Source organism: Scleropages formosus, chromosome 12 (genome assembly GCF_900964775.1).
Source record: "Scleropages formosus chromosome 12, fSclFor1.1, whole genome shotgun sequence".
Classification (NCBI taxonomy): Eukaryota; Metazoa; Chordata; class Actinopteri; order Osteoglossiformes; family Osteoglossidae; genus Scleropages; species Scleropages formosus.
Window position 1 is genome coordinate 19,335,324 of NC_041817.1, and position 16,332 is coordinate 19,351,655.

Consider the following 16,332-nt stretch of genomic DNA (forward strand, 5'->3'; position numbering starts at 1 on the left):
GAGCGCAGCATTCCTGATGAGGTGTAGGGAAGAGTAGAGAAGTGCTGCATTAGAGCAGAACATGCACTTACACAAACCGTGTAAAAGCCACAAACAATTGAGTTTATACAAAGCTAATAAAATATCTAATTAATAGTAGTTATTTACACTGAAATGTTGTATTAATAGTCTTACAACAAAGGAAAACAAAGTCTTTTAAAGTACCATAAATGCAATTTAATTACCTTTTCTCAAGAAGATGCGTTAACAGATTTTAAATAGATGAAGGATTGCTGCATTAACGCACTTAAATGTCAAGAATTCCATTAAACACTGAAAAAGAAAGGTGACCTTTTGCAGACTTCATACAAATTTCAGCTGGACAGTCAGATTGGCCCTCAGTGTATATGGAAGGAGACAAAAAGAATTACAAGATGCATTTTGAAATTTATTGACATTTTGCAGACCTTGTCAAATTTACAAGAAGCATACATAACCGTTTCAAGTTGAGAAATTCAGAATCATTTCAAACAAAAAACAGACAATTTGGTTGGTTTTTCTTAAGACTATAATATTGCATTGTAATATCAGCCAGCTCAAGTTAATCATGCATTTGTTGTTACTTGTTTAAGACTGTAAAGTTGCTAAACATGGTTTCATGGAATGATACATGAAGAAATTTGATATATGTTGAATAATCAAATAAAGGTTAGAGCCTGTCACTTCAGGCTACTGTATTTAAAGAATATATGATGGAGACAGATTAAAATTGTATAATTCAAGATGTTTTATAGATATAAAATCTCATGTCTTATTCTAAGCTCCTTCACACAGAAAATGGACACTAGAATTAAGCTGTTTCTTTCTTTTCCCCATTGTCACCAAATAAAGTACAAGAAGAAACAAAAGGTGACAAAAATGTGCTGAAAAGGAAACCGCTCTCTGCTTTTTCTCATAGGCCGGACACCAAATCACAACGAACATCTTGTGTTTGTATGTTTGCACATATATGTTTGTATTTTGCTGAAGGTAAACAGAAAACCAGTCTGAAGACTGTAAAAGTGCTGTCATTACACAAACTACACTACAAATTACAAACTCTACTGAAGCTCCCTTTTAGGAAAGAAAAAAGGCATAAAGGCAAGTATAATCAAAAGTACAAATTCCAGTTCATAAACCACTTGGCAAAGCTGTACATTTATGCTCAACAATGTAAAAGCCAGACAAATGTCTGGAGGGGGAGAAAAAAAAATTCCTGAATAGTGCATTCATAATACAAATTGGCATAAACTTCAGTTTAAGGTTTAAAAACCCCTCATTAATAAAAGCAAATATTAAACAGCAGACAAAGAGTGCAAAGTTTGCAATTTCCAAGGTCCTGTCTAAAAAAAAAAAAAAAAACAACACATTAACGGAATATGTACCATGTCCCAAGGATGAACTACTATGTAAGACATAAGATTCATTCATTGCATTTTTGTACTTTTCTGTATATTTACTACACAATCTGCTCATTTACAAACTGCCTTTTTTCTTTTGGGACATTAAGCAGGTTTGATAGGTTTTGTCTCACATAGATATACAGTTTTTTTTTTTTTTTTTTTCCTCCTTTCAAAAACCTAAAACTGAATAGATGGCTATGTTAGTGACAGCAAATTATACTTCATCCGTACTTATTTTTAATGTGTTACATTTCTGTTTTTGGTTCACTGTAGTGAATCTAGGAGGGTCCAGTGACCTGAATCCAGTTCTGGCATTGTCGCACAGTCTGACACTGATGAAATCTCTTGGCAGACCCTAAAAAAATTATAGAGTATTACATTTTTCTGACACTTTTCTCCAAAGCAACTTACAACGTCCAAGTACTTACAATTATTCTCCAATTTATTCAGCTGGAGAAATTTTACTAGAGCAATTTAGGGTAAGTACCTTGCTCAAGAGTACAACAGCTGGAGATAGAAACTGAACCTGCGACCTTTGGGTCCAAAGGCAGCAGCTCTAACCACTACACTACCAGCTGTCCCCATTAACTTTCTTTGTTATACCAGAAGAGAATTCAGAATGAAGTCAAATTACAACCTGTATCTGAACACAAATACCAAGAGCACCACATCACACGTAGGCTGGATGGGGGTAACCTGCTAGTATTACAAGGACTAGAAAAATCAAAAACAAAACCATCAAAATGCACAAGTAAGTTCCCCCGACAAGTGTTACCCAAACTCTGACACACACACACACACACACACACACACACACACACACACACACACACACACACACACACAGAAACCGCTTGTCCTAAGTGGGGCTGCAGCGAACTGGAGCCTAACCCGGCAACCCAGGGCGTAAGACTGGAGGGGGAGGGGACACACCCAGAATGGGATGCCAGTTCATCGCAAGGCACCCCAAGTGGGACTTGAACCTCAGACCTGCCAAAGAGCAGGACCCGGCCAAACCCGCTGCACCACTACGCCCCCTTTTACCCAAACCCAGGTAAGAAAATTTCATGCAAAAGCAACAGAAGGACCGTGTATCTGCAGGACATCCAACTTGTGGTTGGTTTCACCTGCCTGAGGGCTTGGACCCAGAACACAGGACCAAACCCTTACCTCTAGTACAGAAAGAAGAAACGGGTTCTGTGGGGTGCTGCCGTGCTTTCGGACATGTTGCGCACTTTCAGGTAATTCACAAATCCCCTGAAGAAGAGCAGAAGACCTGGAGGACAGAGAAGCAGGTGTAAGTGAACAGAAGGACAACACACACAGCTCAAGGTGCTGGACAGGACACACCGACAGTGGAGAGACTTCTACCTGTAAGGCTGGCGGTTCAAGTCCCAGGAGGGGCCCTAACAAGGTACGCTTGTACAAGGTTCTTAACCAACCTGCTCCTTTAGAAGATATTGTATCCACAAGCACAACGCACAAATATGCAGCTTTAGCGGAGGTTCTAGTTAAACCACAAAAAAAGTAATTTTATCAACACCTTTAACAGACTTGAACTTGCTTGTATTTTTCCCACTTTACACATGTTAAATCCACCCTTTCTATAAGTTCCTCTAGCTGGCCCTGTGACCTTCAGGTCTTCACTGCTCTGGCAGGCAGGGCTGTGCGAGCCATAGAGCTCGGATCACGAACGCTCAAATAAAGCAGGAAAAGCTCAGTACGGCGCAGCTCATCCGCCAACCAGAGTCATGGGTTGATTCCGCTTCCTTCTGATGTGGAAGGGAGACTCCAGGGATTTTTTTGACGAAGTACCACAGGTCGGACGCCACATCTGTAGGGCAGCACGCCCTGTGATGGAGAGAACCTGGGCAGGAGGGGAACGTGTGTGCGGCTGCCATCGATCCGTCTTATTACCCGTCTGCAGTCGGCAGACAAGGCGGTATTAAACAAAGGAGCAAAGGCAGTATGAAGAGAGGCTCTCCGGAAGCAAGTGAATTTAAGGTCACGGATCCTAGTGAGACGTGCCGAAACCGTTTAAGTGCACGTATCGGCAGCCTGACACAAGACAGTCAAATGAGCTTTCGGCGTGATACCATTTGTTTTGCTACCTGTCTCCGCCCAACACGATTACTTCACTGCAGGGCAAACTCACCCTGCACTTCACTATACTTTTCATTTTGGAATGGAAAACAAGACCTTTTTTTTTTTTTTTTTTAAACTGATAGCAATGTATCAGTGCTGGAGAAAAACAACCTTCACAACAGTCCACAACTGACTAGATAATATATTCTTTAAATTAACAATCGTGTTCAGAAACGTGAAAAAAGTCCCACGAACTGCTCGCAATACGTTTTATGAAACATTTCTGCTTCACAACAAAAATCATAAATATTTTTGGCACAGCCATAAAAATTTATAGACCAACTAAACCTGCATGGTTTCGGATACACAAGCTCTCATTCAAAACCATAATTCTGCAAAGGCTGTTTCTTAGTTACTCACCCAAAACAAGGAATATCCACCAGAGCCAGTACTGACCGTTGAAATATCCAGGAAAATAGTCTGAAAACTGAAATTTAGAAAAAAAGAATGGTCATTAAGAGACTTATGAACTTTTTTTTTCCAGCTGGTTCCTCTAAGCTGCAGAGAGGAAGCCGAAAAGTTGAATACGTCTACTAAGAAACCCAAAATCCTACTGATTTAGGTACCATCAAGGTGAACAATAAATAAAATATAAACCCCTACTGCTTTTGTGCTCATATCAAGAGAAATAAAAATGAAACTTGCAACCCCCTGGTCTGAGTAAAATCACCAAATGCTATAGCAAAGATTCCTAGTTGAACTTTGACCTCAGAGCTCAGTGTTTATTCTACAGGATGCAGTGCAAGGTGGAGGGCAGGTCAGCATATGGAACTACAGTCATGTGAAAAAGAAAGTACACCCTCTTTGAATTCTGTGGTTTTACGTATCAGGACATAATAAAAAAAAAAAAAATCATCTGGTCCTTAGCAGGTCTTAATCAGGTAAATACAACCTCAGATGAACAACAACACATGACATATTTCACCATGTTATGACTTATTTAACAAAAATAAAGCCAAAACGGAGAAGCCATGTGAAAAACTAAGTACACCCCATGATTCAATAACTTGTAGAACCACCTTTAGCAGCAATAACTTGAATGAATCATTTTCTGTATGACTTTATCAGTCTCTCACATCGTTGTGGAGGAAATTTGGCCCACTCTTCTTTACAACGTTGCTTCAGTTCATTGAGGTGTGCGGACATTTGTTTATGCACATCTCTTAAGGTCCCGCCACAGCATTTCAATCAGGTTGAGGTCTGGACTTTGACTGGGCCATTGCAACACCTTGATTCTTTTCTTTTTCAGCCATTCTGTTGTAGATTTGCTGGTGTTCTTGGGATCATTGTCTTGTTGCATGACCCAATTTCAGCCAGACTTTAGCTGTTGGACAGAGGCCCTCACGTTTGACTCCAGAATACTTTGGTATACAGAAGAGTTCATGGTCGACTCAATGACTGCAAGGTGCCCAGGTCCTATGGCTGCAAAACAAGCCCAAATCATCACCCCTCCACCACCGTGCTTGACAGTTGGTATGAGGTGTTTGTGCTGCCAAACGTGGCGCTGTGCATTATGGCCAAACATCTCCACTTTGGTCTCGTCTGTCCAAAGGACATTGTTCCGGACATCTTGTGGTTTGTTCGGATGCAACTTTGCAAACCTAAGCCGTGCTGCCATGTTCTTTAGAGAGAGGAGAGGCTTTCTCCTGGCAACCCTTCCAAACAAACCATACTTGTTCAGTCTTTTTCTAATTGTACCTGAATGCCCAGACCAGTAAACTGCCAAAACTTCTGCTTTTATAGAGGTGGTCACACTTGCTGATGATCAGTTAATCAGGGGCATTTGATTAGCAGCACCTGCCTGCTACTTATCCTCTTACTTCCTATGGAAGCAGTAAGGGTGTACTTAGTTTTTCACACATGGCTTCTCCGTTTTGACTTTATTTTTGTTAAATAAATCATGACACAGTGAAATATGTCATGTGTTGTTGTTCATCTGAGGTTGTATTTACCTGAGACCTGCTAAGGACCAGATGATTTTTTATTATGTCCTGATATGTAAAAATCATAGAATTCAAGAAGGGTGTACTTTCTTTTTCACATGACTGTATGTGCCCGGAGCACAGTGGCCAGGGCTCAATGTGTAGGTTCCCACCTCCATTTGCACAACTATGAACTCAAATGAGCAGTAAAAATGCCTCAGTCAAGACAGCAACTACGGTCAGGTGGTTTACTACCTGCCTAGAAGACAATACTCTTAGACTTGGTACTCAAGAAACATCAATTTAATATTCCTGCCCAAAGCTGTCTTCCACTGCTCAACATCCAAACCTCTGGCCATCCACTATGCAGAAACACACCACAGCTCTTTTCAAGGTCAGACATTCCAACAAAAAAGCCATTAAAAATGCACAGCACTGATAAAGGCACTTGTGGTACACTTCAAAACAAAGCAAGCTGGGTGAAAGTGTGTCCACGTACCCTGACAATGAGAATCCACTTGATCAAGGAGAGCCCGAACCCACAAATGGCACCATATCTGCCCGCTATGGTGTTGGTCAGGCAAAAGGAGAGGCAAAAGCCAATCCAGTTGAAGAGGAAAGCCACTGTTTTGACAAGAGCAAAATAAACTTTTTACAAGGTAATTTTAACAACAACAAAAAGCCTAACAAATCATTTCAAATACCTCTTGCTAACAAGCTGGTGTACCTAACCAGTTTCTTGGTGGAGGGCACCCTCTGGTGGCTCTACGTGTGCTTGGAATTTGGTTACCTTGAGTAAACTTGTACAGTAATTTTAATTTAATTACTCTTACTGCTTTACCAATGCCTGAGGGCAAAGTTACTTCCATTTCAAAACTAAACCTGCAATAGCTGAAGAAAATGTTGCCAGAGGGAGAATTATACATTTCACAATTCAGCATAACATTTCAAGTTTCCTTGACTGTCTTAGGAAAAGCTTTGATGTTTTCAACATTAAAGTGCTATGGAGGATATAATGCAAATGGCCAAATGAAATACACAATCTCTGCGTTGGACTGTAATAAAACAGGTGACATACTGAAAAAGGCCAACATGAAAATCCCATCATTCCCAACTCTCAGCTGGTCGGCATCAGTGACATCTTCCCGGGGCGGAATATCCTCCTCCTGGTGGAGGAGATCCCACAAGAGAAAGAAGTGTCACTCCCATGGAACCGAGCACAGGTAGCTCAATGCCGGAGTCATTTACCACCATTTCTGTCCTGAACTTTTTTATTCCATACATTCTTTCATTCATTTTTACATGTTACCACTCTGGAGCAGTGTGTTTTCTTTATTTTTTGTTTTTTTTTTTTTTTTTACAGGGAGATTTTGTTTGTACTTTCATCCTACTTGGTAGCTAGGAACAAAAAAAAAAAAAAAAAAAAAAAAAAAAACTGATCATGGACTCCAGGCCTGGTTACAAAAATTAATTTCAATCAGGGTTAAATACCGCAGAATCATTAACTCGCACTACTCAAAAAAATTGTGCTCTTGTATTTTTCTTCATACAACACCACCATTATGTTTGCCCCAGCAAGTATCAATTAATCCTCTGCAAAGCAACAGCATGACCACAGAAAAATCCTATCACATTTGACACGACGACATTATTACACAGGCTGGAGGGAGAACAACTTGTGATCAAGAGGGGGATTTGAAAACCCCCCGGATATCACATAAAAGTACAACGTGTCGGTCAGAAGCGCAGCTCGGCGATTCTGAAAACGACTCGTGCTGTTCTCTGTGGTCTTCAACACATATATTACAGGGGCCTGCTGGTGAACGGTCTCCCTCCATTCGCAAACCAGACAAACACAAACATCTGAAGCTGAACAGACCCCAGAAGCACCATCCCCACACCCCAACCTACTTAACCGGGATGCGTTTCACTTTAATGCGAGACACACTCTTTATTGACTCTGCTGTGGTCCGGCGACGGTGCTGGGTTCCGGTTTGTCCCGGTGCGCAAGGCTGTGAGGACAGTGAAGTTTACCCTATGTGCTGTTGCCGCCACGTCAACTGCCGCCGCTGCCATGGCAGCTGCTTTGGCCTTCTCTGCCTCATCGTAGGTGGGCAAGGAAGTCGCCACGCTGTAAGGGGGCGGTACTGGGAAGTCTCCCTGGAAGCCATTCTCTGTAGGAGACCAAAGAAAGAGAACTTCAGAGAAAGAAGAGGGAGAACCATCAGGATGGTTTCATCTTCATTTCAGGCCAAAACTTGACACACAAACACATACTCCTGAAACCCTTCCATTCATTTTTTGTCCAAGCTAGAGGACAAATGTTTTTAAGCAGATCTCCAAAAGTGTACATACTTCAGTGCTCTATCCTTATGCAACTTATATATAGTATATACAGTATAGTACATATCTCACACACAAGAGAGTTATACATACATAACATGTATCATTATATGCATTTTATTTGATACCGCATGTTTAGGGGTGGGGCTTTGACAACTTTCATAAGCAATTAAGAGAAACAAAAAAAAGATTTAAAGACATAAAAAAAAAACACCTTTCTTTGTTGGGTCTTAGAAGGATACAGTAGAAGCAACTCTATAAATGCCAATAACAGGCCTAACAGGCCTGGTTATCCTGGTGCAGGAGACTTTCCTCAATCGGTAACAGGCGTTGTGGCCAGTTCGTAATTCTCAGATATCTGTGTGAGGCATTTAACCATGTGATGCAGGAAAACCTGGCTGAAGGCTCCAAATGCAGGAAGAGAGTTGCTACTCATACAGCGAGAACTCACTGTCCAGCATCTTTCAGTCTGACGTTTACAGGGTAACAGGGACACTTAGCCGTGCGGAGAGGTAAACACCTTGTCTTTTGAGGCATTCCAAATGCCCTGTGTGAGGGGAGGGGGTGCTTGCTCTTATTTATTTATTTATTTTTTTAATAAGAGCCATTAACAGAAAAAGTAGTATGATGTTTCTAAGCAACACACAGCAAATGAGAAGTGTGGGAGCCACACGATGCTGCATATGCAGCTGGGAGACGTTGCGCTCCGCTGTGCTGCATTACGTCACGCATGACTTGACACCTCTCCCTGTGTAATGCTGCCAAGACATATCACAGCGCACATTTCCCATTAATGTAACCTGCCTAGTTTTGAGGGACAGAGTGTTCTAACCATGCAGTCCACTGAAATAAACATCTCTTTCTCAGATATTCCCATTTTGTGAAAACCCACTAAGGAGTGTTTTTTTCCCCTTGTAGAATTCCCTAACTAGCAAAGGAAAGTTAGAAATGTCTAGTACTGACTTTGAAGCAAACGAAAGAAAGCCGAATGTGTTTCCAGACTTTGTACCATGTTTAAAGGCTTCTAAAAAAAAGAAGTCCGACTGTGCAGTGTACTTTACTAGCATGTACCTGGGACAGCAGGTGGCGTAGCAGTTAGAGATGTCACCACGTACTCAACGCAGGTAGGTTCCTATCCATATACCCTCTGCAGTACCCCTGATCAGGATACTTACCCAAAATCACTCAAGTAAAAATGATCCAGCTGTGTATATGGGTAAAGCGTTGCAAACAATTTAACACTAAGTCACCCCAAAGTGTCAACTAAACAAATAATGTGCAACCCTAGTTTTGTTCTGTACGGAAAACTGACTGCAAAAAAAAGAAATATATATGGTGACATGAATTTCATCCTCCAAAGGAAAAGAATGTGGTACTGCTCCATGCTTTTGTACACACTACCTGGTGCTGCTGTCGCTCCAATAGCCACGCTAGTATATGGAGGGGGCGGGGCCTCTGCTTCCACCGACAGGCCGGGATCGGCAGGAAGGGCTGCCGCCTGACTGGATGCGGAGGCCTCTGCGCTGGTTGACGCTTCAGAGGGATCGTCCTCGTTATGCAACTGTATTCCGACAGCAGAAACAAATTATGCCGTTTAATAGAAAGGAAACGGACAATTTAGCGAACGCTTCACCCGAAAAATGTCTTTGGACCGTGGGAGGAAACCCAATGTGAACGTGAGAAGAACAGGGAAACTCCACGCAGACCGAGTCACACTGCGATCCGGTAGATGTGAGGCACCAGAGCTACCCGTTGCATCTCGGAGCAGCTCTCGATAAAAATAAGCGTGAAACCCCCCCGTTTCTTGGAACAACGCAGACTCCGAGGTTTAGCACCAACGTCTTCACCGTTACTGGAAAACTGTTTGTTGTCAGCACTGATTTGTTAAGGTCTCCAACATCACAGCACAACTTTGTAATGCAATAACTGATCCCCTTGGGCATATGAGTACTGTGATCAATATCTGTGAAACTCTCTTTCTGTTCATTACTGGAGTGTGTGGGGAAGCTTTCCTTACCACCACCACCCCCACGCCCCCTCCCACCCTCTTCTGTCATGAGACACGTACCAGAGTTCCGTTTCAGTACGTGTCTCATGACAGGGGTATGACTTTGGCTCCTGGATCCACTAGCCAGAGCGGATGAATAATAATAACAACTTTATTTATACAGTATCTTTCATACGAATTTGGCCGCTCAAAGTGCTTTACAAAAAGAGAAAATAAACCAAAAGGAAAAAAAAAAATGAAGGATGATAAAACTATGAAAGGCACTCAAATTATTTACAATCGCAACATTTCTTCTACAAAATAAAGTCAAAACATGATGTTTCACTTAGTTTTGCCTTTCTCTGTTGAGAGCTGTGTGCGCTGCACTGTTTATCCTGCAGTGTGTGGCTAACGAACGGAAATGGTGAGGTGCATATGCCATAGGACAAAATGTTAAAAATTCTGTTAACACTATCTGCAGCCTCCACCGGAGCTGAAAATTTTCACGACTTTTCAGACGTTTGGCAGGTGGCCGGTGTCAGTTTCCAACCCTGTTTATTATTCACCCGTATTTCACATATTTCTAGCCACTTCCCTTGATACAAACGCCCTAATATTTGGCATTAAAAAAGGTAGCAACCTAAAAAAAAATAGACCTACTTTCACCTCTGAGCTGAGCGGCGCATGGGTTTCCTCCCTGATTCAAGAGGCCAGATGATCCTCTGCCATTTGGCCCAGGCCTTCGCTACTCAAATGAGCCAAGAAACAGTTGATGTCTTTCCTTGTGCCAGACTGCTCCTGAAACCCAAGCGCCATGACAGCAAACAGAAGTGCTAAAGGGCGCTGGGTCAGTGAACCGTGTGTTATTCGTGGGAAAGAGCCACCCTGGTGTAAGGCTATCTCAAGAGAGAGAGCAGAGATCGCTCCTGAAGTCACACCTGTTTGACTCAGAGTGAAGGATTTTCATTTACATTTATTAATTTAGCTGACACATTTCTCCAAAACGACTTATAATGTTAAGCTGCCCACAATTATTTACTCATTTGTACAACAGGGTAATTTTACCGGAGCAATTTAGGGTAAGTGCCTTGCTCACAGGTACTAAAGCTGGTGGTGAGACTCAAACCGACGACCTTTTGGATCCAAAGGCAGCAGCTCAAATCACTACACCAACAGCTTGATTTGAGGGCACTGCACAGATAACACACTCACAGCAATAACATTATAAACACACTACATACAGTGATCACTCCCGGTTTCCACAATTTTATAGCTGACTAAAAATCCCTTTAGTATTTTTTTTTTTTTTTAAACAAGACTATCTAGCTTTAATAAAAATGTTATTTGGGAAAAGCTCGCCCAGTAATACAAATACAGAGACATTATGATCTGCTTGAAGGGCGGCTTGGAATTTGCTTGGACTTATCAGTAGCCGATGTTGATAAATTTCCATTCTGCAGAGTCTCATGTTATAACAACTGCTGCACTTTAACTTATCAAGATGTGCAGTAATAACCAGGAAGCGATTCGGTGAAGGACAAAGCCATTTGCTCGGGTCTACTGAGTGTGACGTTTTCATCGCTGGTCTCAAGGGTTTTATACGTTTTTCTGGGTCACCGCTAGCGCTCCTGAGGAAAACACTACGTCAGTTAGCACTTCTTAAATTTTAAGACCTTGTATTAAAAATAATCAGGCATTACGAATGTTCGAATTTATCGGCAGCGAATGTCACGTCATATAACTTAATTTTGGGGCATCGACACTGCAAGTTAATTTAAAAGAAAAATACCACTGATAATAACTGATTTAATAATAATAACTGATTTTCAGAAAGTTTAGTTTACTCCAGTAAAGTAACTGTGCAGGATTTGTGAAATGCTGCTCCACAAGTATCAAAGTTCACTTTCATTCTCCTGTTAAATGTGGATCATTACTGAGTTTAAAAAGCACATGTAGAACGAAAACATGTTCACAAATCCCAGCTCAGAAGTTCATGCAGATTAACAATTAACGTAGTTAAATGATATATGAACATGACATCTCAGAGGTTAGGTAACATTTCAAACCACTTTTAATGTTTTGCATATACAAGATTTTGAACGGATTTTGCACACCGCTGACTAAGATGCCGCCTACAATTCCGATTTTATTATTCAAAAAATTAAATGAAAGAATTTTAAAACAGCAGCATAAATATCCACTTTGTACAAACTATTATAGTTGTGAGTTCACAAAAAGAATCAAAACAGCAAACACTGAAAGCGTCTTATTTCAACTGCTCTTTAGGTGACCCCCACGGCCCAAGAAAACCTTTACTTTACTGTAAATTTGGTGATTTTATATTGCAAGGGGTCTTTAGTTTACTGTATCATTAGGACTGGAATTCAAACCCAGATTGCAAGGTGAAAGAACCCAGCCAGCAAGACACCTACTACCAAAATGCCATCTGAAAAAATGTATAACATGTTATTATACATCATTTCTTATTGAGCTGACATGTTCCTCAAAAGCCGCTCGGCATCTGACCCAATTGTGAGTAGTGGGAAATGGGACTGGACCCAGCAACCTTCCGGTGACAAGTGGGTGTTTCGCAGCAATGCTAACCTGTTGCATCACACAGCCCTACCTGTACCGTAAACCCCCTTTAAATATATCATATTACATATTTAACATATAAATTCATACCATGGTGGAAAATGTAATCTATGACAATAACCTAAAATAAAATATATTGCAGCTGCTTCTTGTCACGTATTTCCTCCCGGTGAAGCTCAACACACACACACACACACGGTGACACACCTGTCTCCGTTACTCCCGCACGAGGCTCATACAATTGTGACGGCCCACGTGCCCGAATCCCGAGCGCGCGCACCCGATCTCGTTCAATAAAAGGCACAGAACCCTAAATCCGCCGGACTTCAGCGTTCTGACGTGGCTAAGGCTTCGGCCCGGGAGGGGAAAAAAAAAAAAAGACCACCCACCCACAGCTCGTCCTCCCACACACAACACAAATGCACCGCAGGAACACAGAAACGCTTCATACATCCACACACACCTCAACACACCGCGCTCGTCGTCATTTTTATTGATTAACACGGTCTTACTGTGGTATTACTGTGCTGATTGTGTGTTTCTCGCGCCGCTGCTGTTCCTTACCACTCGGTATCGGCTCGCTGCCTGGTGATGGTCCATCTTTGTCGGACAGCCAGAAAGCAAACGGAAATCTACACTGGACTACAATGTGTGATTGGTGACACGGAGATACCGCAGGTATTTTCTTTCCTTTTTATTTTAAAAAAGACACTCAATGCGCTAATACAGCTCGACGACGCGACCGTATCCACGAACGGGACAGTTCAACCCTTAAACCTTACTAACGCGACTGCTGCCTCCGAGGCACGTCCATGACGTCGGAGCTGACCGCACATGCGCCTTCACTTCGCCTGCGTGTGAGCGCTTCAGTTCGTGTGCGCATGCGCGGTCTGCTAGCGTAACAGCGCTGTGCAAGCAGTCTTAATCTTGTGTTTTTTACAGCGCTCTCAAATGAAATCAAACAGTACATTGCTACTATTCAGGACTCCACTAATAAAGAAGCAATTTAAACTATTACTCTAAAAATCATTCAGTGTGTTCATCTAAACTGCAACTTGTTTTGTATTCCCCTGGCTCTTTTTTCTAGCCTTTTTATACGGTTCTATATTTTGTTCTTGTCATTTGTATTGTTTTAGGCGATGTATGTGTAACTTACAAATAAGAAAAATATTCCTACTGCTGGCGGAGCCGTTTTTGTGTCAACTTACGTAATGATACACATAATAATAGCCATTGCTGCTTTTGCACTTTGTTTTAATAGTGATTTATATTTATTACATTATTTAAAAAATCCATTATTCATAATAATCAAAATGATAGTTATGTTCTATTTTGTCAATATACTAAAGAACCATGATTGCTGGAGCAACTGAGGGTAATGAGTACCTGGTTCTACTTCTACGGTAGAGGGTAACAGTGGCGAGGGTTATACATGAACCAGCAACCATCAGGCTATAAACACATCATGTTCTTATTTTCTGCGTTACCTGCAATTCATTATCCTATTGAGAGGTTTGTTGAACCAATGGGACAGTTCAAATCATGACAAACCAGAAAGTGCATATGTTTATATTAATTCATTATATGAATGAAGCAAGTCATTCTGTTCAAAGTACCACGACGAACCCAATAAAAAAGCTTGTTATTTGCATGCACTTGCAACGCTTTCCTAATAACCTTCCTAATAAAACGACTGAACGGTCCCCCAACACTAAAACTGACATCATTATTACGTTAATGCAACATAACACTGGTCAACAATTTTTCCCCAAAAAAATTGTCTGCTTCACAGATAAAATGTGCTATTATGGATTTTGATGTGCTAAATTCAAATACGCCAATTATAATTGCTGACTGGCTACTGTTTCCAAGATATTTAAGTTTTTACATTTTACATACTATGTATATGGTGTACATAGCATATTTTTTAATCATGAATTGTAAACCTAGGTCTTTTCATGTGTTTATGGTTGTTTCACTTCATATTGTTACCTGCCCTTTTTATGTAACACTTACTATGTTTCAGTTCATAGTTCAGTCCTTATTCAGCGTCTATTCCGCATGTCTTGGCTTGTCTCTCGTAGTCATTAAATGGAGCATCTATTGTCACTGCCTGGCAGTAGTCCCCAAGCATTGATGGACTCCATTTGCCCGGGTACCATTTCTCCACGGACGAAATATTTTGGCGAAATCGCTCACTGTGCTCGTCACTTGATGCTCCGCAGTTCGATGGAAAGAACTCCAGATGCAAGTCCCAAAAATGTATCTTGAGTAATATGTTGCAGCCCAGGCATTTATATGCCTTGAGGAGGTTTTCCACCAACTTCCTGTAGTTTTCTGTCTTGTTGTTTCCAAGAAAACTTGTTGCTGCTAACTCGAAAGCTTTCCACGCCTTCTTCTCCTCGCTATGCAGTGCACGTTCAAATCCATCATCTTGAAGAAGTTCACGAATCCGAGCACCAAAGACACCTTCCCTTATCTTACCTTCACTGAACCTAGAAAATTTTCCATTGAGGTTTTCGAAAGCTGCACGTGTTTTGTCCAGGGCCTTGACAAAGTTCTTCATCAGACCCAGCTTTATGTGGAAGGGTGGTAACAAGATCTTGCTTGATTCAACAAGTGATAGATGCCGAACATGTTTCTTCCCGGGATCCAATGACGAACGAAGTGGCCAGTCTCTCTTGACATAGTGGGAATCTCTCGAACGACTATCCCATTCGCAGAGAAAACAGGAGTACTTTGTGTATCCAGCCTGCATGTATTTTAGTTGAGATCCAAGCCCCTTTTCAACTCACTTATCATATGCTATTCCCATACGTGTACACATGTACATGTCGATACTGACACAGTACAATATCTTGAAAACTAGAGCCAATCAACAATTTTAAGCATCATTTCCATTCTCAGTGACCCAGAATTAGTGAGGGCTGACTTAATTTGTTTCAGAAGCATTGCGGCTGCAGACCAGCGTAATTAGATAAAACATGAAAATAAAGTCTGTTCTTGCAAATCATTGCAAATATTCACATAAACTTAAGCAAGTAAAAGTGTTTTAGTGAAAAAAAAACTGAAATGGAAGCTCAGCCCTCAACTAGCCAACAGGCTGGGAAGTGTAACAAAGAAATAAGTGACAACTTTGTTACTTAATATGAAGATGGAGAAGGAGCAGGTCTCTTAGAAACTGGACCAGGTGTGGGCAGCCTTTTCTCCTGGTCATTCAATCACAACAATGGTCTCACTGTTTTTTCTTTCCTAACTATTTCAGAAATCTGATGCTATTCAAAGTCAGTTATATACACAACTCCAGAACGTGTGAGAAAACGCCTAAAACGGGTGGCACGGTGGCAGCGTGAGTAGTGCTGCTGTCTCGCAGCAACTGAGTTGTACGAGAAGATGTGGGTTTGATCCCCACTGATTCCGTGTGGAGTTTGTATGTTCTACCTGTGTCTGAATGGGTTTCCTCTGAGTGCTCTGGTTTCCTCCCACAGTCCAAAGACATGCCGTTCAGGTTCGCCCATAGTGTATGAGTGACACAGAGAGTGTGTGTTCCACTATGAGTAACACATTGTAAGTAGTGTATCTAGCAGTGTGCCACGTGAAGGTGTGGGCTGATAACACTGTGACTGTCAGTCAGTGTCACGATCTTCGAATTATTTATTTACTCCTCCTGCAGAATCAATCGGACAAACTCACAGTTTCGACACTTACGTGACTTTACGCACCTTCCTCTAAAACTCTTCACTTGTTCCGAAGTGCACTTTTTTCTTTTTTTTTTACTTTGCGGTGCACGTCACCTCTGTGAAAAGTGTGGACTAAATAAATGTAAATATAAATTGCAAATCACGTGGTGGAAGCGTGAGCGGATACTTCGAAGAACAGCCGACCGCGAAGGAGAGCCTGAGTTGCCTCTCGCGAGATT

At 41.5% G+C, this 16,332-nt stretch overlaps 1 protein-coding gene across 1 annotated transcript; it reads right to left on the bottom strand.

Moving 5' to 3' along the window:
• Positions 1 to 414: 414 nt before the first annotated feature.
• Positions 415 to 13,231, bottom strand: LOC108930738 (NEDD4 family-interacting protein 2-like). The gene is made up of 8 exons (XM_029256961.1): positions 12,978 to 13,231; positions 9,233 to 9,392; positions 7,523 to 7,662; positions 6,567 to 6,654; positions 5,988 to 6,112; positions 3,927 to 3,993; positions 2,592 to 2,697; positions 415 to 1,776 (listed from the first exon to the last, which is right to left on the bottom strand). The coding sequence occupies exons 1-7, from the start codon at positions 13,011 to 13,013 to the stop codon at positions 2,594 to 2,596; spliced, it is 720 nt and encodes a 239-aa protein (XP_029112794.1). The 5' UTR covers positions 13,014 to 13,231; the 3' UTR covers positions 415 to 1,776; positions 2,592 to 2,593.
• Between the last annotated feature and the right edge of the window lie 3,101 nt (positions 13,232 to 16,332).

Bases quoted from the DNA above. Each gene is read 5' to 3' on its own strand.
- LOC108930738 (XM_029256961.1), bottom strand. From the start codon at position 13,013: ATGGACCATCACCAGGCAGCGAGCCGATACCGAGTG. The intron at 6,113-6,566 runs GTATGTCACCTG...TTGTCAAAACAG, and splicing joins TTTCATGTTGGCCTTTTTCA to TGGCTTTCCTCTTCAACTGG. The intron at 3,994-5,987 runs GTACGTGGACAC...TCTAAATTTCAG, and splicing joins AGTGGATTCTCATTGTCAGG to TTTTCAGACTATTTTCCTGG.